At 40.5% G+C, this 22,460-nt stretch overlaps 2 protein-coding genes across 2 annotated transcripts in view; one reads left to right on the forward strand and one right to left on the reverse strand.

Annotated features, from left to right (window-relative positions):
- The window catches only part of ace2 (angiotensin I converting enzyme 2), an 82,575-nt gene extending 71,486 nt beyond the window's left edge, over window positions 1–11,089 (reverse strand). The window contains exon 1 of the mRNA XM_050054945.1: window positions 11,012–11,089. The gene's annotated coding sequence lies outside the window, so the exon portion shown is untranslated. The remainder of the gene's footprint in view (window positions 1–11,011) is intronic.
- Window positions 1–22,460, forward strand: part of nhsb (Nance-Horan syndrome b (congenital cataracts and dental anomalies)) — a 75,220-nt gene that overhangs the window by 45,723 nt on the left and 7,037 nt on the right. Inside the window, exons 2-9 of the mRNA XM_050046453.1 lie at window positions 16,514–16,666; window positions 16,754–16,890; window positions 17,276–17,323; window positions 18,367–18,411; window positions 19,627–19,671; window positions 20,289–20,481; window positions 20,702–20,833; window positions 21,352–21,504. Of these exons, the coding sequence (XP_049902410.1) occupies window positions 16,514–16,666; window positions 16,754–16,890; window positions 17,276–17,323; window positions 18,367–18,411; window positions 19,627–19,671; window positions 20,289–20,481; window positions 20,702–20,833; window positions 21,352–21,504 (906 nt within the window). The remainder of the gene's footprint in view (window positions 1–16,513; window positions 16,667–16,753; window positions 16,891–17,275; window positions 17,324–18,366; window positions 18,412–19,626; window positions 19,672–20,288; window positions 20,482–20,701; window positions 20,834–21,351; window positions 21,505–22,460) is intronic.

Raw genomic sequence — 22,460 nt, forward strand, 5'->3', positions numbered from 1 at the left:
TTATTAATTTTAATTCATTTTAACATCTTCTACTGCAGATAAGTTGGTGTTGGATATCCAGCTGCTATTTTTATGAATGGCAAATACAAAATTGTTTGATATAGAATATATGTTCATAAAATATAAGTTAATATAAGAGATAGACATGCATGTTAAAAGTCATTTAAAAAAAAACCCCATAAGCATATGTAAATTAATTTTGTATAAATGAAAAAATATTTAAAAAACATATATATTGGGTTTTTTTTTCATTTTTCATATACAATGAAATCAGTTACATATGCTTATATATATATATATATATATATATATATATATATATATATATATATATATATTTTGTGTGGGGTTTAATTTTAATTAATTTTAACATGCTCTACTGCAGATAAGTTGATGTTGGATATCCAGCTGTTATGAATGGCAAATACAAAATAGTTTGATATAGAATATATGTTCATAAAATATAAGTTCATATAAGACATGCATGTTAAAATTAATTTTAAAAAAAACACATCTAAGCATATGTAAATTAATTTTGTATAAATGAAAAAATATTTCAAAAACATATATAAGGATATTTAATTTTTCTGTACATATGTTGTTTCCATAAACTTGCATATATATCATTAGAATATTTGGTCACAACATAAAATAGTGATTCATATATATATTTCTTAATATATGTACAAATATTACTGTGGGTATTTCATATAAATTATACAGTTATATCTTCATATATCCAGAGGATTCATGTATATAATAATGACTCATCACCTTCTAGGAAACATAGATGGCAACATCACTCTAGATATACGGGGATATACAGTACATATATTACATTTAAACCAAGAGACGCCCTGAAATGTGACCACCCTGGTACCTCACACTGTCTATGAGTTTGACATTGTGTGTGTGTGTGTGTGTGTGTGTGTGTGTGTAATTTCATGCTAATTTGCCTGCATGTTTCCAAACTAATAGTGTTCAGACAAAGGAAACAGGAATTACTATCGACCAAGTAGAACAGAAGAGACACATTTTCCTGTAGTTTTACGCTCCTCTATTATCCTCTCCATATTTCCCTCCCTGATTACTGCCTCTTTAGGAACAATGCTGCAATATTGATGAGGATTGGGGAAATACAGAAGCCTCACAAAAGGTTTGAGCTAGGAGAGGAGGCCCTACAACAACATGAGACGATAAAACATTGATCTCCTGCTGCTGCTGCTTTTCTCCACTGACAGAAACGTAGTGAGGGATTTTGACTGAACGTTTCTGTGCCTCACACTGAGTGCAAAATATATAGGTTTTCAACGCCTCGCTTCCAAACAGCTACAGATTTATTTCTTTGGGTCAAAGTGTTTATGTGAAGTACTTCTTTGCATATCTCTATAAGAGGTTAACAGAATATTTTTTTTATTTTTTATTTTGATTTCTTTATTTAAGTGTCATGCTTCAAAGAAGCCCAGCCCTTATGGGCTTATAAGACACTTTATCTCAAAAACAGAAACAATGATCAAACATACAAGTTGGAAACAACCAAGATACAAAACAAATGTACAATAATACAGATGTACAATAGTAGAATGTAAATACAACAGTCCTCATGATTAGGACAGTGAACCCTAATCTAATCCATTGATATATCTCACTTAAAGAGCAAGGATTGCCTTCTATTCCAGGCTTTGAAAATAAAATTAGCAGTCTTAAAAACCTCAGTCTTAAATAACCACTCCAACTTCTGACCATCATCCGCCCAAAATAAATCAGCTTTTTGTTTTTGCATTTCATCAAACAAGGGAACCCTTAAATCCTCATACTGTGAACAATAAAACATAAAATGAAATTCATTTTCAACCTCTTTCAGATCACAGACATTACATATCCTATTGTCTTCAGGTACCGCAGTGAACCGCCCCACTTCAATAGCGAGGGGTAGGATACCAGCTCTCATATACGTGCTTGGTAACCAATTATACTTAATATTTACTTCTCCTTTTTGTAATTTCATTTTTGCTACATCCACGTCTTATACATACTGGCTTTTGACACTACTCTAAAGGGCTAGTTTGATATTTTGGGCTTATTAAAGAGTTAAATGTGGGCAGAGAGCTACATGTGAGGATCAATATTACTCTCCTATTTGTATGAAGCTACAGCCAACAGACAGGTAGCTCAGTCCAGAGTTAAAGAATCCTCCTACCAAGACCTTTCACTATTAATAAGCTATATATTGTTTACAACACATACTATTGTTACACCTCCTGTATTGTGCTTTGACACTTTTGCACAATAAGCGGAGTGTAAAAACAACACACTGTGGTGTTCCCGGAGAATATGTGCTGCACATTTCTTGGCCAGACGCTGTGGACAGAGCCAGGCTAGCTGTCACCTCCTCTTCACCCCCGCTGTTTCCAGCCTTTGTGCTAAACTAACCTAAGCTTACCAGCTGCTGGTACCATATTTACTGTACAAATATGAGAGTGATTACAATCTTCTCATCCAACTCCACCTGTATGCCTTTTTGGGAAATGTGGAATAATTGGAGCTGGAGCCAGGGGGCAATTAGCTTATCTTAAAGAAGTATTTCACAGCTGGAAGATGCTCTTTTCATAAAACTGGGCTGAAAAAAATAAATAATTAAAATACATCTGTCAAAGCAGCAGACAGATGCAAATACTTTTGAAATTGGTGCTATGTGACTAGAGCAAACACAGGGACAGGCCTGTGGCATTGGCTTTTGCTCAAGATGTAGAAAACCTACCAGAACTACCAGAATGCAATGTACTGCACCAGATCAATAGAGTGTGCCAGTAAACCCGGAACTCCGTTAGCGCTTTTAGCACTTCTGGTTCTCTCGTCTAAAAGTCAATACATTTTTTGAATGGGATTTTGGTAAAATGCCTCAAATAAGGTCTGTGGTTAACAAAAGCTTAAGTGAGTTTCAAGTTTTGTTCTGCAACATAAAACACGTCAGTAAATACCCTACTTGTGAATTTTGAAGCTTTTGCGTGTCGTAAAAAAGGCGGTTGCAAACAAGTTGCTCAATACGACTACAAACCCTGTCGGGGACATTAAACGTCATCACCCCCGAACAGGCGAGAGTGCTGGCAGTCCGCCATTACAGCTTCTTATTTAGCTTAAACAGTCCGATTTCCCCATTATACAATGTTTTTAAAATAAAGCGGCCGACATCAGTTGAAAGCTTAGTGGCGGTGACGTCAGAGTCATGCAACCGTGGAGTAGTCATGTAGTCCGTTAAAGCCTAACGTTAGCTTTTTACTTCTGGCGATCGCATTTAAGCTTCAAATGCGGTATGAAAGGTGTTCATATGTGAAGATTATCTCGCTGAACAAAACCTGTAAGTATCATAAACTTGTGTTAGCCACAGAGCTTATTTTCTGTCATAATCCAAAACGCAATGCAAAAATCACATTCACCTTCTCTTCCGGGAACCAGCGCGATGCTAAACTTCCGGGTTTTTCTTCCGGGAACCAGCGCGATGCTAAACTTCCGGGTTTTGACGTCAGCCCTGGCACACTCTATAAACGCTCCCGCTGGTGGGTGAACCAATGAGAGCTTACCCATTTTTACATAGGAACCAACATGGCAGCCATCTGGTAACAAACAATCTCGAGTAACAGTTAAACAGTGCACTAAAATATGTTTCTTTAGATATTGTAGGTGAGAAATAGGCAACGCAGTAACAGAATTTTGGTTTACATTTTGATGAGTGCTGCCTAGTTTTACAGTTTGATTGAAGTTTACTCTAACGTTTTAGAGAAAGAGGGGCGGGTCTCTCTCTCAATCCACCTCTGTACTCTTTGAGTCCGTGGTGGGGGGCATACGAAAATGAGGAAATATAATGTGTAGTTCAAGCAACAGCCCTAGAGCCAGTGGGTTTGAGTAGTGGGATAAGCAGTTAGATCTAGGTACTGGTAACATCGCGGAAAGTTAGTTCAGGATAGTTAATTTACGCATACTGACTGAATGTGAGATTGTCCGTTTTGACACAGGAAACAATAAGGTGAGCAACTGGTGAAAAATGATCTAGAATCATAGTTAAATGGCAAGCTAAAATAAGTTTCTAAAAACATTATAGGTGAGACACAGAATCTTGGTTCTTATGTGATCAGCATTGCTTACTTTGAACGTGATCTCAGTATTTTCAGCCTTGGTTTACACAGTACAGGAACCAGTACGGTGGCCACATCCTGTTTACAAAGTCTTGTATAACAGCAAAACAGTGCACTAAAATATGTTTACGACATTTTAGGCAAGAAATGGTGTGTGTGTGTGTGTGTGTGTGTGTGTGTGTGTGTGTGTGTGTGTCTCTCTCTCTCTCTGTCTCTCTCTCTCGATTTGCTTCTATGCTCTTTGTGTCCATGGTGGCAGGAATATGGAAATGCAGAGACACAATGTGTAGTTCAAGCAACAGCCCTAGAGCCTGAGATAAAGCTGAGACATGAGCAGGGAGATCTGGGCGCTGGTAAGATGAGGGGAAGTTTACCATAGTTCATTTGCACATAATGCCCACAGTTATGAAAATTGGCAAAGCCTTGAAGACTGAAGGAACTCCTGTCTCACTCCAAAATTAAACAAATAAAATACAACCGATTGATTAGTGAGCCTTAAAAATATACTGGCACGTGACATTAGAATGATATCGATTGCCTCATCTAACTGTCAAAAAGAAAGCAAATAAGCGTATTTCCAAAAACGTAAAACTATTCCTTTAATGGAAAATGGAGAATGGATGAGTGGTCTGCTACAACGGCAATGCAGCCATTCATTTAAGAAAGAATGTCTCCATAGAATAGTGACCTTATTTTCCCCATTGAGATGTTTACTACAGTATGCACTCTTCGGTTGGTTTGTTTTTCAGATGGATCATCCCTTCTTTCAGTCTTAACATATAGAAACTGTGTGATAAATATATGGCACCACTCACAAATCCACTGAGCACTTCCAGTCCAGCATCACCTCTGACTCTGTGTAGTGCTCCTGCTGTGCCACTAAGGGGCAGCACAGGAGCACTTTCAGTGGAGTCTGTTAATATTGGGTAAACAGCGTGTGCAGAGCCAGGAAATAATCCCTTGAACATTTAACCTGCTGTTATGTTGTTGATATTTTCTCTGGCTCGTCGGGCTCACTGTGACGTGGTGGTTGCTATAAATAAGACTTTGGATTTATTGTCAGACACTGTGACACACCTCTGCTAGCTGCTACAGAAACGCCTCAAACCCTTACAGAAATGTGCAAGCAGTCTCACACACACTGGGTTGTTATAGCATTAATGCTGTGCAGGTCAGACAGGCAGAACAGAGGGATGGAGGATGGAGGCTGCTGAACAATAGTGCAGGTGTGCAGCTGGGGAAAGAGGGATGGGATAAGGGAATGGGGGTAGGATGATTTATTCATTTTGTGTGAAAGGAGGACACAGACAAAAATATAGAGACAAATATAGAGAGGAACAGGGGGGGGGGCAGGAATAGAGGTATTTTATACAAATCTAAAAAAGAGCTGAGCATAACTCCTACATAAAAACAAGTCTGTAAAAGTGTGTTTTAAGTGACTTTAAAGATGATACTGATTAAGTGATTTGGCCTAAGCTCCCCAGGCAGGACAAGCCACTACCCAAGAGGCTACGATGCAGCTCATATGCGGTTGAAAGGTCTGTGATCCAGCCCTGATGTTTCATAGATCACTCAATACCACGACTGACAAACAACCCCGGGGAGGACGAGCTATTAAAGGCCTCCCAGCAGTCCTGTTTGGAGAAGCTGCTGCAACTAACCGAGGCGAGCCAAGAGGAACGTCTGCGCATTTAATATTCACGGCTGCGCTCTCCTCTGTTGGTGCTGATGTTGACCACTGCGGTGAAGCGTGTGCAGACACACGTGGTGGTTTCACATGTGTGCGTGCAGATATTTTCGGTGTGTCTGTGTCGTTCCCGGCCACGGCGGGAGGCTGAAAGCTCCTCGGGCAGAATGCCAGCTCCGCCAGCTCTACTCCAAAGTCAGTGAACTGCCAGAGCTCCAGATTACAGCAGATTACCGGGCAGGGTGCTCGTTCACTCTCTCTGTCTCTGTTTGTGTGTGTGTGTGTGTGTGTGTGTGTGTGTGTGTGTGTGTGTGTGCGTGTGCAATGCTGTTTATTTTGCAACCGCATGGGGATGTTGGCTCCTCATGAACAGTGTAGACAAAGACAAAGTTTCCTCGATGAGGACAGAATGAGTTGCTTCCAGTTTTTAAAATCACGGCTTGAAATTTTAAATTTCTGCCATATTGTTTTAACGCTCATCGATTATTTGACTGACTAGAAATAAACGTTTAACACCAACACAAAGTCAGGTGTTCTCTCTCACACACGCACACACACTCTTAGATCATCACTCTTTGGTGGCAGCAATAGAAGGATTGAACACGTGATACATATTCCCAGCATGTGGTGGATTAATACATTAATACTTCATGGCTGAACTCGCCCCCCTCCTCTCCACATATTACTGCATCATAAAGAGATTACGGTCAGGGACAGGCCATGCCCAGGCAGGATCCTACCATCTGACACCGGCCGACGGGGGTGACTCATAGGGACAACGCACACAGGACAGAGAAGTGTTTGATCTTATGATGAAGCGTAGGTGCATCATTCCTTGTGAGCGCCGTGTAGCTTGCGGCAAGCCCTAAGTAAAACATCCACATGACACACAGACAAAGGGGAAACATTTCCTCACAGTGACGTGTTGGGTCAGCTGAAGGGAGGAGAGAGCAGGGACAGCAGGTGGGTGGGTGAGGAGGTGGAGGGGGAGGGTCTGTGTCTGCAGATGTTGCTAGTCTGGATGTTGCACTTGCACAGGAATGTTTCAGGAAGGTCTGCAGGAGTAAATAAGGGCGGCGTTGTTGAGAGACAGATGACAAGGAGTCTGCAGGAGAAAGGGAGGAGTGACAGAGAAAGACAAAAAAGAGGAAAGGAAGAAGGGAGAGTAGACAGCTGCTGACCATGGCTTTGGCTTGTCTCGGTCTGGGCTGCGTGCCTGTGCGATCCAAAGGTACTGTACACAGCATCGGTGTGTTCCTTAGAACTTGCTACCTGTTTAGTTCCTGTTATCGTTGTTTATACTGTGAAATTACTTTTCATTAAGACAGGACTCCAGTGTCACTGTGATGATGTTACACTGAGGCAATGTTATCATATCAGATCAGATCACTGTCATCTACCAGGAAAAACAGTTCTGTTTGTATTGCTTTACACTAACCTTAATAACAGCAGTGCAGTATCAATTAGATGCAATTTCAGCAGGTTAATGACAATATGTGCACACTACAGTGTTGTGGGCATGAGGCATTGTTTTGTTATGACTTTAAGGTATACCGAAAAGTGCAGCAATCCTTAAGTTTTCAAAGGTATCAACTACGTCAAGGTGAAAATGATGCACAAGTCATCTAGAATATTTTCATCTGATTAAACGGTGCATCCATAAAAAAGTCTTGAGATTAAATATTTCACTCCTAGTTTAAAACTGGAATGATTAGTCAATAAATTGATATGTTTATGGACAGAAAATGAATCTGCAACAATTCTGATAACTTTGTACAGTCGCCAGAAGAAAATGTTGGCATGGTACGTCTCTGCAAACGTAACATAACTGTGGGTTTGCAGGAATGTTCAGTGTCAACATTTTTCCTGGGGACTGGGTTGAATCACAGATTTATCCTGTCATACTTTTTTAGTTGTTTCATCTTTTTCTTTAACACAAAAGGCAAGGATTTTCTGGCTAAACCCTCTTGTGAAAATATTTTCCAGTTTTCTTCGTCTTCTTACAGTAAACTGAATCTATAGTATTTGGATTTTGGACTGTTGGTTGGTTGGTTTTGGACTATTTTGTGCCATTTTATTGATTGATTATCCAAGAAAATAATCTGTAGTTCATGTTCATATATAGCATCAATGAAGAGATAACACAGAACATACATGACACTGTTGGACAGGTTGGAATAAGATCATATTTAAAAATTAAAGCTGGTTAAGGTGGGAAACCGAACATTAAACACTCAAGTGTAAGTTTTGTTGTATTCCGCTATATAAGCTCAGCCAGTGTGGAGTTAATGTAACACTAGAAAATTAACGTCACTACCGATGATGAGATAAGGTGGTGCATGGTGTGACTGCTGAGCCGTTGCAGGTCGACCAACGGTGCACAGTTCTTCCTCTGCAGAACTGGCCAGCTAGTGTTTCTTATATAACAGCTGTCTACTATGACAAGATTCTGCAGCTACTGCCACAGGGAGTGTGCTGCCTGACCCAGATACACCCTAATACATTCTCCACTAATGACTTACATTCACTCACATCTGGACCAGAGAGAGAGGCAAACAGAGAGACAGGGATGCAAAATCATATAGCTGTACCAGAAGGAGAAAGAGCAATATCAAAGCAGTGACATGTGAGGAGTCAGTGGTCTCAGTGTAAATGTCATGGATGACTGTGTCTGGTTGGGATGTTTTTATAGTTTGTTGGCACAGCTCTTTTTTTTACACTACAGCGTGTCCTCTGTGCATAACATAAGAGCTGGAGCTCTTCACTGGCTTCCTGTGGTCTGCTACTGACCCTCATACCATCATTTTATTAATTTCATTTCATTATAGTTCTCCTTCTCTCACTCCTTCCCTGAACGCTTGTGGATCTCAGAGACCATAAAAGCACACATGAGCCAAGGCTTCCAGATGAAACTCATTCACGACTCAGGTAATAAAAATTAGACCCATTAGCCAGATGAGGCTGAAGTGGTGCCATAAAAAACACTTTTACATGTAGGCCAATAACTCACCAACTGTAAATCACACACTTAAAACCTTTGCATTGACAGTTGTGATTTGAGATGAGATTAATTTTGCAAAGCGTCTGCAGAAAAAAAAACTTGTAACTTCGCAAGTTTATATGAAGCCCATTTGTTTCAAAGATTCAGCTGTATGCTTTGTCTATGCTGTGATGTGTTATACGCCGATCGACATAAACGCCTGTCCACTATCAGCCAACCGAGTTTCAGCAGCTCATAAAGGCTGATGTGTATGGTAAATCTTCTTGAAACTCCCTGTCTACGCTGAGTCCACCATCTATTGATTAATCCATCTGTCAATGTATCCCAAGTTCAGAGTGAGCAGAGCAGCTTGTGTCCTTCTCCATAGGAGCCCTTTTGGGGCATCCCAAAGCACTCCCTGCAGAGCATGCATTGAACTCCTGCAATTGGGAAGGAGGGACATCAGGGGTATGCTTGATAAGAACTAGTGTGTACCACATGTAGTCCGATAACATTGGAAGGCAAAAGCATCTCTATAGCTCTTCCAAACGGCCATAGTTGAAAAGCGAAATGCCGACTGTCATAGGGAGGAGCGAGACATGAAAATAATTTAAACTAGAGGAAAATGGTTTACATTTTTTAGACAGTCTCTCCTCAGAGACACTCAAAAGCCATTTGTACAGAGTGACCTGCAATAAAGTCCAGTAACAGTAAGTGATTTTAGGTAGCATGTTCCAGAAGCAAAGGAGGCATGACGGGCATGACATGTAACACAACAGGGTTGGCCTCTAGTGTGACATATAACATGCCTCAGGCAGCGCTTTATAAGAACCACAGAACCACACACAGAACCAAACAACAGCAGCATCATGTTGTCACAGTGTGTGATTTTAGACAGCATGCCAGCATCCAAAAAGAGGTGTGACGAGCGACACATGTAACACAACAGTGTCACCCTCTAGTGTGACATATGACATACGCCTCAGGCAGCACTTTATAAACATTAACAACAGCAAAGCATGCCAATGATAGTCATTTACCGTCTGTGTTATATGGCAGCTGATCTCTGCTCAGAGGGTAAGGAGCTCCTGGACCTTGTTGTCCTCCCAATGTGCAGACATTTTCAGCCTCTGTTCCTCTTCAAGTTAGCTGCTAACTGCTATCAGCCGCTTAGAAATCTCCTTGCAGTGGGTCACACACATAACATGTGGTCAAAACGTCACACCTGTCCTGTCCATGGTCCCATCCTGCCGGCTGTCCCTTTTACACAGTCATCTAATCGGTACAGTTACTACCTCCGTTGCTGGGTTAAACACAAGACAACTCTGTCCCCCCACTCCCTGACTGTACCTCGTATACAGAGCGGCGGAATATCGCTGTGACATTACCATCTTAAACGGCCGGGATAAAAGGGGATAGTGATAAAAGAAGTTGAATAGAAATAAGTTGAAATGGTGCCTATTTTCTCACATCTACCAGGCTGTTTTCATGCAAAGTGATCAATGCCCTGAAGGAAGTAAAGAGAAACATGGACACCCTTAAGGAGGCAGGTTGGGGTGGTGGATGGTTTCCCCAGAAGACTGGTGCTCTGGAACATGTGAACTTTGAGTGAACTCATTTTGAGAGTCGTTTTAAGGTACATTTGTCACCATGTTTCTTTTACATGCCCAAACCTAAAGACGCCCAACCATATTTCTTTTCCTAAACCTATCCACAGTAACTTTACTTGCCTAAATCTAATCTCCGTAACTGTAGTTTAAGTATGTAATGTCATTTGTGGGATGCTAATTTGCAGGATATCATATGAACCGTCGTATGAGGCTAAGTTGCATTCTTATTAACAATCCTCTGATAAAATGCACATAAAAAGGAAAAAATAATATTCTACAAATGTATATCACATGGTTTACTTCTTCAACATCTTTTTGTTTTGCTGAAGATTGAGACAGTTTAGCATTCTTAGCAGCCATGTATTGTTAATGTGAATCTAAAAACTCAGGGATCTCTTTTAGTAGCCCGAGCCCTTAATCTAAAGATTTTTGGCACACAATTTAAGTCATATTAAAGTTCATACACAACTTAACCATAAATTAAATTTTAATCTTTGAACCGCTGTTTTTAGAGACCAAGTGGATTGCTGCATTACTGTCTTCAGCACATTGCACTGCATTTCTTCATTACATAGATTTCTACCATATTTTTTTACTGTACCTCCTCCCCTCTCTTGGTGCTGTTGGCATGCAAGTCCTGATGATGACACTGCAAGTTGCTGACACTGCACCTGCAGATTTCAGGATGAGGGGGAGCAGAGATGGAGGGATACAGTAAGAAGCAGAGGGATGATGGGTAAAAAGCAGAAAGAGAGCCAGACAGACAGAGAGTGCATTAGATGAGTGTGTACATGTGGTCAGGCATGTCTGGTCCTGTATGTTAACGATGGGTAACTCGCAGCATAAGCCTCATTGCAATCGAATGCAGATGAGGAGGAAGAGGTTCAGGACAGCAAGAGCGAGGCGGGACAATGCAGGTAGGAGAGAGAGGTGAAACTCTTCAGATTTAGATTTTGTTACATGCAGTTGATCATTTATTTCGGGATATGATTTGTATTTCTGGTGAATTCTGAGACATATAATTAACTTTGAATCCAGCACTGCATTTGTTAATGTCTTGCTGAGTCTTTTAAGAGTCGTTGCCAGAGGAAAGGTTGGCGAGGTACTGCACCAAGTGGTCAAGCGGGAAACACTGATAGCCCCTGTGTGGACCGCTCTTATGTTCAGTAATTTTTGTACATGTTTGTTCAGGGAAGGTGTTGCTGCTGCTGGGCAACACACTGTAAAGCTAAATCTAAAAGAACTTCACTGATGTTTTGTTAGCTATGCAGATGTTCTGCAATATTTCTACACGTTATATGTATATGTTAAAGTCCCCCTCCATTTTTCTCTGCTTATTTCCTCTTTATATTGGAGCTTGTCTTTGCAGAACGTTGTGTGTGTGTTGTTTAATTTTAATGTTTTGTAAGATACGTGTTCATAATGCACGGTGCGAAGTGTCACACATTTCAGTGACATCTAAAATATAATTTGGTTACTGAAAATTGTCATTAAGGATTTCAAATGGCTCATATAATTTGCACAATATTTTTTGGGACAATTTCTACACATAGATTAAATTATGCTCAGGTTTTATTGTTTTCTGAGTATTTCCTTATGTCTAGTCTAGACAACTAGTTCAAGTTTAAACCTCTGTTTAAATGTCAGGGAAATTAGTTGTTAGGAAAATCCCCAGTGGAAACATGAGCTCTCCAGCGCACACACACACACACACACACCAAGAATCAGTGTTTCAGTGAAGAATATAAACAACTGGGCTCTACATTAACTTTTTGTGGCACTTGTCCTTTGGACAAATGAATTTACTTTTGACTTATCCAGGCACAAAAGTTCGCTGTCCACATAAAAATGACTTTTTTTTTTTCATTTTGTAGCAAGCATAGATGTAGATTTCAGGAGGGACACAGAGGGCAGGTCTCCTTCAATATTTAGAACACGTGCATGTGTCCCATCCCCCCAATAAAAACATAAAAGTATAGATGAAGTTAAGTGTTCAATGCTCAAAATTTTTTGAGAAAAGACCCCAAACCCCCTATTTCATATGGAAAATATGTAACATTTTTACCTCAACAAATCAGTTATATTCAGTCTAAATTCATATGAAAATGATTTACTGAGGTTAAAACTTGACATCTTCGTCTTCGTCTTCATCGTCCTCCGCTTATCCGGGTCCAGGTCGCGGGGGCAGCAGCCTCAGCAAAGAAGCCCAGACAGTCCTCTCCCCAGCCACTTTCGTCAGCTCTTCCGAGGGAACCCCGAGGCGTTCCCAGGCCTCATGTAGGTGTACAGTTTTAAGAAAAGACGAGCCAGCTCTAGTAACATAGACACCCTGCTGCTGTTTGAGTCTGCACCGTACGACAGCCATGGGGCAACACCAAAGGAGTCGTAGTGAGCGACCACGACAATAGTGGGCAGGTCCTTGTGCTCCTTATGCTCGAACATGGTGTTAGTTATGGCCAAACTGCGACCCGCACAGAAGTCCAATAACTGAACACCACTCGGGTTCAGATTGGGCAGGCCGTTCCTCCCAATCACGCCCCTCCAGGTCCTGCTGTCACTGCCCACGTGAGCTTTGAAGTCCCCCAGCAGAACAATGGAGTCCCCGGTCGGGGCACTGTCCAGCACCCGTCCCAGGGACTTGACATATAGCCACGATAACAAAATTCATAAACTGAAATATTTTTATGTCGACACTGTTTGGATGCTTTCAACTGTTTATTCCTCGATTCACTGTTCAAACTAAGGGAGAAGCATGAATGGTTTCACGTACACTCTGCTCCAACATTTCCCCTATGTTTGATTGTTTTTAATGTCAATTTTTTACATTTTATTTTTAGAGGGGTTCTATGGGGAGTTAGCTATATTTGTGGCTTAGCTACTCAATGCAACTGATTCAATCATGCGACTGATTCAATGAGAGCAGGTCACAATTCCCAAGTTTTCTAATAATGACAGGCACATAACGTAAAGACACACAGTATTTTTGTTTATGACTTTAAACTTTTCTGATGGAGCAAGTAAATGTCTCTTCCACTTGCCTACAAAAAATCAATATCCTACAAATCCTACATATAATATCTTTATGACATACAGAATAAAGCAGCAGGGAACATTTAGCTGAGTAATGCAGTTTTAGCACTACAATTTGATGATGAGCAGGAGGAGGAGGAAACACTTTCATATCATCAGCAGGAGAGTGAGGAGAAAATGAGTAGAAGAGAGGAAGATGGTGGAAGGACGATGAGAAGAAAGATCAGGGAAACAAGTGGGCTGGCAGGCAGTAAAGCTACGGTAACAAATCCACTAATTTAACTGTGTCACAACAACTAGGTCAGCACCTTCTACAGCGAAACACCTTTGCCTCTGATATTCTTCTCTCTCACTCTTATTACCACTCCATCGATGGTTATTACCACTGACTACCAGGAATAACAATGAGGCATGTCTTTTGCTGAATTTGCAGATCTGTCAGCAATGAGACTAGCTCAATGCAGCTAACACAAGCATCTCCAAGAATCTCCTTAAACATCCCAAAATTTCAGTTTTTAGAGAAGCAAAGACAATAATAACAGTGACAAAAGCCATTATGGTAAAATTCAACTTACATTTATTTAAATTTGTCTTAAAATTTGTTTCTCATCTCATAAACTGCATGAGATTTCATCTTCTAAGTGAGTTTGTTCAGTTGCAGTCTTTGGGTTGTATTTCAGTCATTACCTCCATGAATGTTAAAGACACAAGGTGTAATATGCAAAACAAGACAATACCTTTATCTGTATGTGACAGTCTTCAGGGCAGAACGCTGTATAATTGTTTATCTAGTGTGAATAAGCATGCCCTCTGTGCTTCTTTAACCTTGTAGTTTAAATTGGCCTGATGCTGCTGATGTGAGCCGGCTGATTTAATTGCAGGCAAATACGAGCCTTGATGAGCAATGAAAGGTTGCCTGGCTACTGATGTACAGTGTGGCTTTCAAGGGCACAATTGCATTTTGAGTTCTGAGTTAAAAGAGGGGAAATAGGACTCATAATAAAAGCTAAAGGGGCTGTGAGAGCAGATAAGAGAGATGGATAATCGCAGTCCTTCTCTCTCTCTCTCTGTCTCTCCTCGTCTGTAAATCAACCATTTTAATCTTCTGAAATAACTGTTAGAGTTTCTCAGGTGTACATCATTCATGATAGTAAAGATTTCTGATAATAATAAATTGTGGTGGCGATAAACATGGAGGACTGTGTGAAATGTACAGTGGGGAGCTGGAGGATGCAGAGTTGCAGTGATGAGGCGTGTTTAGCTGCCACCTGCTGGCGTGTCTCGGCCCTGTCTCACATTTGAATGTATTAAATATAAGGAGGATTATGATGTGCCATCAGACTTTCTAATAGTTTCTGTGTGTGAACTTGTAACATTACTGTCCCCAGTGCGTGTTGTTTTGTATATTTTCATGTGTTGACTGGTTTCTGTGTGAGGCCTCTGCCTGTCGGAGGTAAATTGTAAAGCCTGGCCTGGATCTCAGCTTGTTGTGGTTTCTCTTGTTGTTGTTGGTTTGTTTGTAGATGCTGGTGGAGCAGGCATGATGTTAACATACAAATGTCCTATTTCAAAAACCATGTCTTAAAGCAACAATGGCATCCTGGGTTGTTTATTTCTAGAGCTTTATGATACTGTTTTAATTATTATTATATTTTTTTATTAAGGCTGAAACAAGGCTGGTTACTTACTGGGCAATGTGGGAAACTGCACACATAGACAGAAACCTCAGATTTAAAATGTGTCTGTGGTTTGTGCAATTTAATCAATTGCTGTTATGTTTATGAATATACACCACTAAAGCAAAATATCAGCTCAGAGCCTCAGGGTGAATCCTACATTGTCTAAACTCTGTGATGAAAACACTAGGCTATGCTCCCATAGATATTTAATTAAGTTACCACTGTGGTGACTTTTCAAGCTTTGCGCTCTTCATCAGACTCAGTGCTGTCCTGTGGAGTGGCCGCATGTCAAAATGTAGTTTTGAAAGTCCAGTGTTTAGGATTTAGGCACATATATTGGCAAAAATGGGATATAATATCATAAGTAAGTTTTCTGTAGTGTATAATCACTTGAAAATGAGAGTGGTCGTGTTTTCGTTACCTTAGAAATAAGTCATTTATATCTATATATAGAGCGGGTCCTCTTCTACAGGTCCGCAATGTTGCTCCACCACGTTTCTATAATAGCCCAGAGGGGACAAAGCAAATACCAGCTCTAAATATAGGGGCCATTTGCGTTGTTGCTTGTAACTTGTTGAGTTTTTGAGAGTAACAGGATGTAAAGAGTGTAGGAAGCGTAAGGATTAGGCTCAGGCCCACTGCTCGTTTTTTGCCCCTAGGTCTGCTCATTGATCATATGGCCATGGGTCCATAACGTTAAAAGATATGTACTTATGTTCCATTGATTGGATAAAATCACACAGAGGTCTAAACCAATGGCTGTGTACAGACGGACAACATGTCTCCACTTGCTGTACAAAAATGAAGCCAAAATATCACACCTATAACCGCTGCTGTCGTCATTTGGAGCCAGAGTTAAGCAGTAGCACTCTCTGCGGCATTGAGTTCCTGCTATCTTACCAATCATGCGCCGCATCTTTGATCATGAGCACTCCGTTTGGCACATACAGCTGTCAATTATGACTTCAAGCCCGTCTTTTTATGGCATCAAATACTAATTAAAACCAAACTTATTAAAAAAAGAATACTTGAACACACATCAACATGATAGGAACTGCCTAAAATGACCGAAACCATCTTGGGGAAAAATTATTTGACATGTGTTTTGATGGTTTGGCCCATGTCCTATCCACTAACATGAAGGTGGTGGGGTTTATGACCTATACTGCAGCCAGCCACCAGGGGGCAATGGAGATGTTTTTGCTTCACTTTTATGGAGCTGCCATGTTGTCCATCTTACAGTCTATGGTCAAAACACTACATCAAAAAAATCAATAGATAAAAACATAGATTAGAACCAACTTTATATGCAGACCACTTGTGATTTTTTCATTATCTCAGTCATCACAGGAATTCCCTTTAACCCGTTCTGTCTCTCTGCTCTCCTTTTTTAGCGGTGTCAAACCTGGATATAGAGAGCAAGCTGTCCCTTCACTATCAGGCTCCATGGCACCAGCAACACAACGTTTTTCATCCTTGTACCCGACCACCATGTCTGGAGGAGCTGCACAGAAGCGCGCAGCTAAGTCTCAGAGCCCTACACCGAGGTGAGAGATGCATCCAGTCTGCACAGCTGCATTATGTTGTATCCAAATTACACAGATCGTGAGTTTTTGTGTGTGTGTGTTTCACAGACGAACAACAGCACCACCGCTCCACGAGTCGGGAGAGAAACAGGGTGACCATCTCTATCTCAGTGGCGCCCCCTATGCCCACCTTCCCCTCACCGCACAGCATCCGTCGGCAACAGAGGAGTCGCCTGGCACGAGCGGTAAGAGTGACGTATATTTCATGATCAATAAAGAAACAGTTCCCCTTAAATTGCAAGACCTACGTTATGTGTTTGTATTTCCTACCAAGCAGTTCACCAATTATGTCTGGGATTATACAGTATGTATGTGACGAGTTTCATCAGTGTGGTATAGTTGCAAAATGTCAAACATGTAAACAAAGTTAGCCGCCGACCAACTGGACAGTCTGCCTTGTACATGTTGAGCGAGGTATTGGTTAGTGAGGAAGACATTAAGCAGAACATCAAATAAACACATTTTCCAGTTTTCCTATTCATATTTTTGTGCTTACTGACACCTTTGATTCTTATTAAATACATGTTACTATAAACTGACACCGTATCTCATTCTGATGTCGCCATGCAGCAAGAGAGAGCAGAGAGGGAGCGAGAGTTAGACTATCAACCCAGGAAGGTAAAACAGAAGTTCGTCTGTGTGTTCGTGTCTGTTAATGTGTGACATGTAGACGCCTGCTGTGTTGTATCAAGATCCGTGTTATGTGCACTTGTGTGGACAGTCACTGCTCTATGTCTGGAGTTTGATGTAACGTCGCATTACTGCACTACACTCTTAGAAATAAGGGTTTCTAAAGGGTTCTTCCTGAAGGTCCGAGGTCCTACCCAGAGCCATTTGCTTCTGGAAAAATGTTTTTTGAAGAAAGGGTCCTTCAAACATTCTTTGTAAGACTAAGGGTTCCATTAAACCCCCTTTTCATATAAAGACCCCTTCTGTGAAGAAAGGGTTCTTTAAGGATTGTTGAAAGGAGGGGTGTTGAAAGATCCTCCCCACCTTGCAAATTAGATTTTTTTAATGTAGATGTTCCTGGAATCCCCTTAATAAAATAATTTCACTTGTGTTCTGCCATAGTTGATATCCTTTCCATCATTTCATGCCATACGATACCACATGGTCTGCCGAAATTTATTTTAACGGGTATCCGATACTTGACATTTCGTATTCGGTTCAAATTTGGAATCAAGTTTTGGTTCCCAACCCTACTACACCCTAAAAATAGTAAAGGCTGTAGAAGTAGTGATTTCACAAAATCTCCAACCCTTAAAATTGTGACTGTGAACTATGATTGTTGTGTGTAGACCACATCAGGCCTGGGCCTTTATGAACCCATCAAGTCACACCTCAAGTCAAGGAAATCCCATTTTGCTTTGGTTACAACTGCGAACTGCTTAGTGAAAATGCTCTGAACGCTTCAATATTAGGTACGGGTACCAGAACGGAACCGGTTCCATGTTGGTGGAAAAGGGGTATATGGGCATTAGCCAAGGAATCCTATCAGGTTCTAGATACCACTTTTATTTCTAAGAGTGTACCTTACGTTTCTCTTTTATTATGTGGTTGTATCAATTCCTGTTTACTATATATCAGTATACATTACCAGTGTGTTCTATTTTAATCACACTAATGTTACCTTTATTCCTCCCTTTCTGTATCTCTTGAAGGAGAGGACTGTAAGAGAAACAGAGATCCAGACCATACAGAGAAAAGTAAGAAATTTCACTGACATTTGCTTAGAAAAATGTAAAAATCATCTATAATTTCATTAAAAACTTTGCAGAGGTGGGGGACTTGTGTCACATAACTTGAATCGCAAATTTGCTTGACTAACACTGATGAAAGACTAGACTTGACGTTGACTTGGTGTTCATGACTTGAGACTTGACTTAGACTTAAGACAGATGACTATTTTGAGATATTTTTGAAACATGACAACATATATGTCGCAGTGGGGGAAGCCCACCAGCTGGTATCCATACCCACTACAAGAGCTCTGTCCTCCTGCACATCTCTCCTCAGAGGAATGGCAGTTATGCACTGCAGCGTCACGGGCTTCACCACATGTCCTTTTATTCGGTTCTATCTGTGTGATACATGTGAGTTTTCTCTAACTCATTCAGTACTGAACGTGGTTTGCAACCAGCGACACACTGTCAGCTCTGTGGGCTGTTACGCAGACACAGTCACCACTGTAGAGCGCAGGTACATACGCTGCTAGCTGTCATATGCTCAGGCTCTCTCCTAACTTATTTGTACGAGGTTTTGGGACTGTCACAGTTCGTAACAACCATCCCTGCCTGCAATCCCAACATAGGTTCACTGTGTCTGAGTGTGTATGTGCGCTTCCTGTGCCCACCCGTACTCAAAGAGATATTTTCGCTCTCATTCCTGCTCCGCTCACGTTATGGGACAGTACAAGTCCTGCATTCAACATGTTACTCTATTATTACATATGATATCATTAGATTAATATGACTCATGCATTAATGTAAAAGCAGTACTGTACTGTGTAGTTGGTTGAGGAGGAGCTCATTGTGAACTATTAACTGAAGATTAGTTACAGCATGGAGTAATCTGCACATTATTTTTTCCATTAATTGACTGATTGTGTGATTTGTAAAAATTCTGGAAATAATGAGAAATGGTGTCACAATGACCCAGAGCCCAAAGTGACACTCTCACAGTGTTCATTGCGTCCAACTAACTAACCAAACCTCAACATTCTAAAAAAAAAAAAAAAAAAAAAATTAAAATGATTAAATAATAACACGCAAAAGCAGCAAAGGACTCGACTTGCTTGATTTTCTCCACAGTGACTTGGGACTTGCTTGTGACTTTGCACGTGTGACCTACACCCGCCTCTGACACTTATAATTCTAACATACAATAATTCTTTGTATGTTTGTATTTTCCTGGTGCCACAGGAGAGGGCAGGAAGAGAAGCAGATATTCAGACGATCCAAAGAAAGGTAAGAAAGTAAAATATGAACTAAACCAGAATTCTACTGCCTTGAATTTTAATTTAGGTTTCCCCCAATGTAGTTTTTGAAAGGCAAGGGGGTTAATGGAGTTTAATTTAAAATTGTTAGAGGGAGCTGAAAAAATAAAACTATACCTTGTCTATTTCATTCATCCTTCACTTTTTACTTTCCTTTAATGTTTTTATCAAATCTTCTGGATTACTCATGTCATCTGTTCTTTTGTTTTTCTTTGTCTTTTATTCTTTGTTAATAGTTTGAGTGCTTTTACTCACTTCACCCTATTGAAAGTTGCATCTTCATTCCATGGAATAGAAAGGTATCAAACGTTTGTGTTGTTTTTTTTGACTTTCTGTTTATCGTCTAATCAAATTTTGTATTTAATTCTTGATAGCTTTACTCTGCCCTACCTTTGGTATTGTTTTTGTTATTACATATGTTCTGATGTTAGAGGAATTGTCAAATAGTGGCTATTTTAAAGTGCACATCATGATGGTAAAGATTCTATTTTAGCCTGTCCAACTAGGTAACTTATGTATTAAAACTGTAGGACTGTGTCAGCACCTACCATGTATATAATGTTGCTGCTAACTGTCCCTTCCCTCCAGGCTACCTCTACAGGGGAAGGCGAAGGTGGTGAGGTCGTGGGAGGCCACAGAGCCAAGGCCTCAGCCCCCAACGCCCCCTCGACCCAGGATAAACAGACAAACTGGTCCAAGGAAAATCACCCACTATCAGATCAGAAGTCAACTGCCGATTCTCACTCCATCTCCTCCTGCATCATCCCCATAAACGTCACAGGTAAGACAAAGAAGAAGAATGGGGTAATTAAAGGAGATTGGGCATAGTGAGGATCAAATCAGGAACCTTGTTACTGTAAAGCAACACTGCTAACAAGTGACCAACAAGCAACTGTTCTCAAATCAGGACTCAAACCCAGACTGCCTGCATGAAAACCAGGAATCTTATCAAATATATTTAGCTTTTTAAATGGCTTATGGCTTCTGTGTTATTATTGCAGGAGTTGGGTTTGACAGGGAAGCAAGTGCTCGTTGCTCTCTAGTCCATTCCCAGTCGGTTCTTCAGAGGAGAAGGAAGCTGAGGAGGAGGAAGACTATCACAGGAATACCCAAAAGAGTACAACAGGACATGGGTATGTTAAAGAGCACACCTGGAAAATTTAGCGTTATTATTCTGTTTGGATCTTAATCTTATAGGTTTGGCAAATTGCTATTGGTTTTGATGATATTTTCCAATTTAATTGCTGAGACCTGGGAATGAGGTGACCTTGCTAATTCAGCCATGAGTTCATGAGGGCAAGCTAAATGAGCAGCAACAATCACATGCAACAAAAATACTAGGCAGTCCATTAAAAATGTTACCCAAAGCTGCTTGTGAGCTACTTCCTGGTTCAGCTTTGACCTATGTACCTGAAGTTACGCATGCATGTCGTTTCATAATGCAGTGGACACCTGTCATGTGCATTTCAGATGCTTTCACCTTTGTATTTGCATCCAAATATGCTTTTAATAAAATGACTTAGCTGTGGATTTGTTACAATCTGATCATGAATAAGGGAGGTCCCAATTCTCAGCAAAAAAAGCTAGTGTGTAAAATGTCACCATTACCTGTAGGAGTAACACTCAGCTTGCTTTGTCTCTCTATATTCAGACTCAGATGAATCACCCGTAGCAAGAGAGCGCACAGTGATTGTCCATGCCAACCCGCACCAACTCTCTCTCTGTCAGGAAGACCTCTTAATCAGTGGTCGCCTCCATCACACTCGTGACTCTGGCTGCCAGACAGATGATTTCCTTATAGCATGTAAGTTTGTAAAGAACAAGTATATTTGATTCTTTATTCTGGCTCCCATATTTTTGCTACGGACTAGGGCAAGGAGTTTGCTTAAAGTTGAGATGAGATGAAAAATGCCTTTTTAACTCTTTAAGATCACATACCCAGCCATATTGTGCACCTATTCAACAATATATGCTAAAACAAATACAAATCACCAATTACTTTCTGTTCTTAAATCAAAATCCAATCAGGTTTTCTTCCTGTAAGACAAAATATGATGTGTGCTTACATAAGATAGCACCATCCAGTTTCAACCAATAATATCATGACATCCACCCATCAATCAATCTGCAACTTTTAGCTACACAGAGCTAAGATTAAGTTAGCTAACTAGCAACAGCATGCTACGTTGGTGTGTCTCCATTTCCCCAAAATACCGTGGATAAAATGTATTCACTTTAAGGAAAGATTATGTGACAGCTCCAGATTACGCACATTTTACAGTGGACTGCTTCAGTAACTAACGTTACATGGAGCATACGACGGACATCGTGTCCCTCTCACCCTGACAAATATTACTATCCCAATGGCATTACACTGTCGGGGTCTCACTGTTATGTCGCCCACTTTTCAATGATCAAATGAAATTCCTCCCAACATTATATTCCACCTGTCCTGGTTTATTCAGAAATACGTCACAATACTGAAGCTAGATAGTCTAGAAATGCCGCGTCATCTGGAATTTAAATATTTTCTGATATTGATTACATTGCAAAGTGTTTGACTTTGCAGTGGCTGTGATGATAGCTCAGCTCAGATAGCTGTCATATTTAAGTTTGAACAGGCCAATCATCTAAAGGCTGTCAATAATATCAAACAAGTATACCTTCATCTTTAAACTAGATCCATCAAAGTGGAGTTCAAATTATGTATGGTAACTTGGTACAGTTCACATAGTCAACACCTAAGACATTAAGAATGTC

This window comes from Epinephelus moara, chromosome 1 (assembly GCF_006386435.1).
Source record: "Epinephelus moara isolate mb chromosome 1, YSFRI_EMoa_1.0, whole genome shotgun sequence".
In the NCBI taxonomy this organism is placed as follows: domain Eukaryota; kingdom Metazoa; phylum Chordata; class Actinopteri; order Perciformes; family Serranidae; genus Epinephelus; species Epinephelus moara.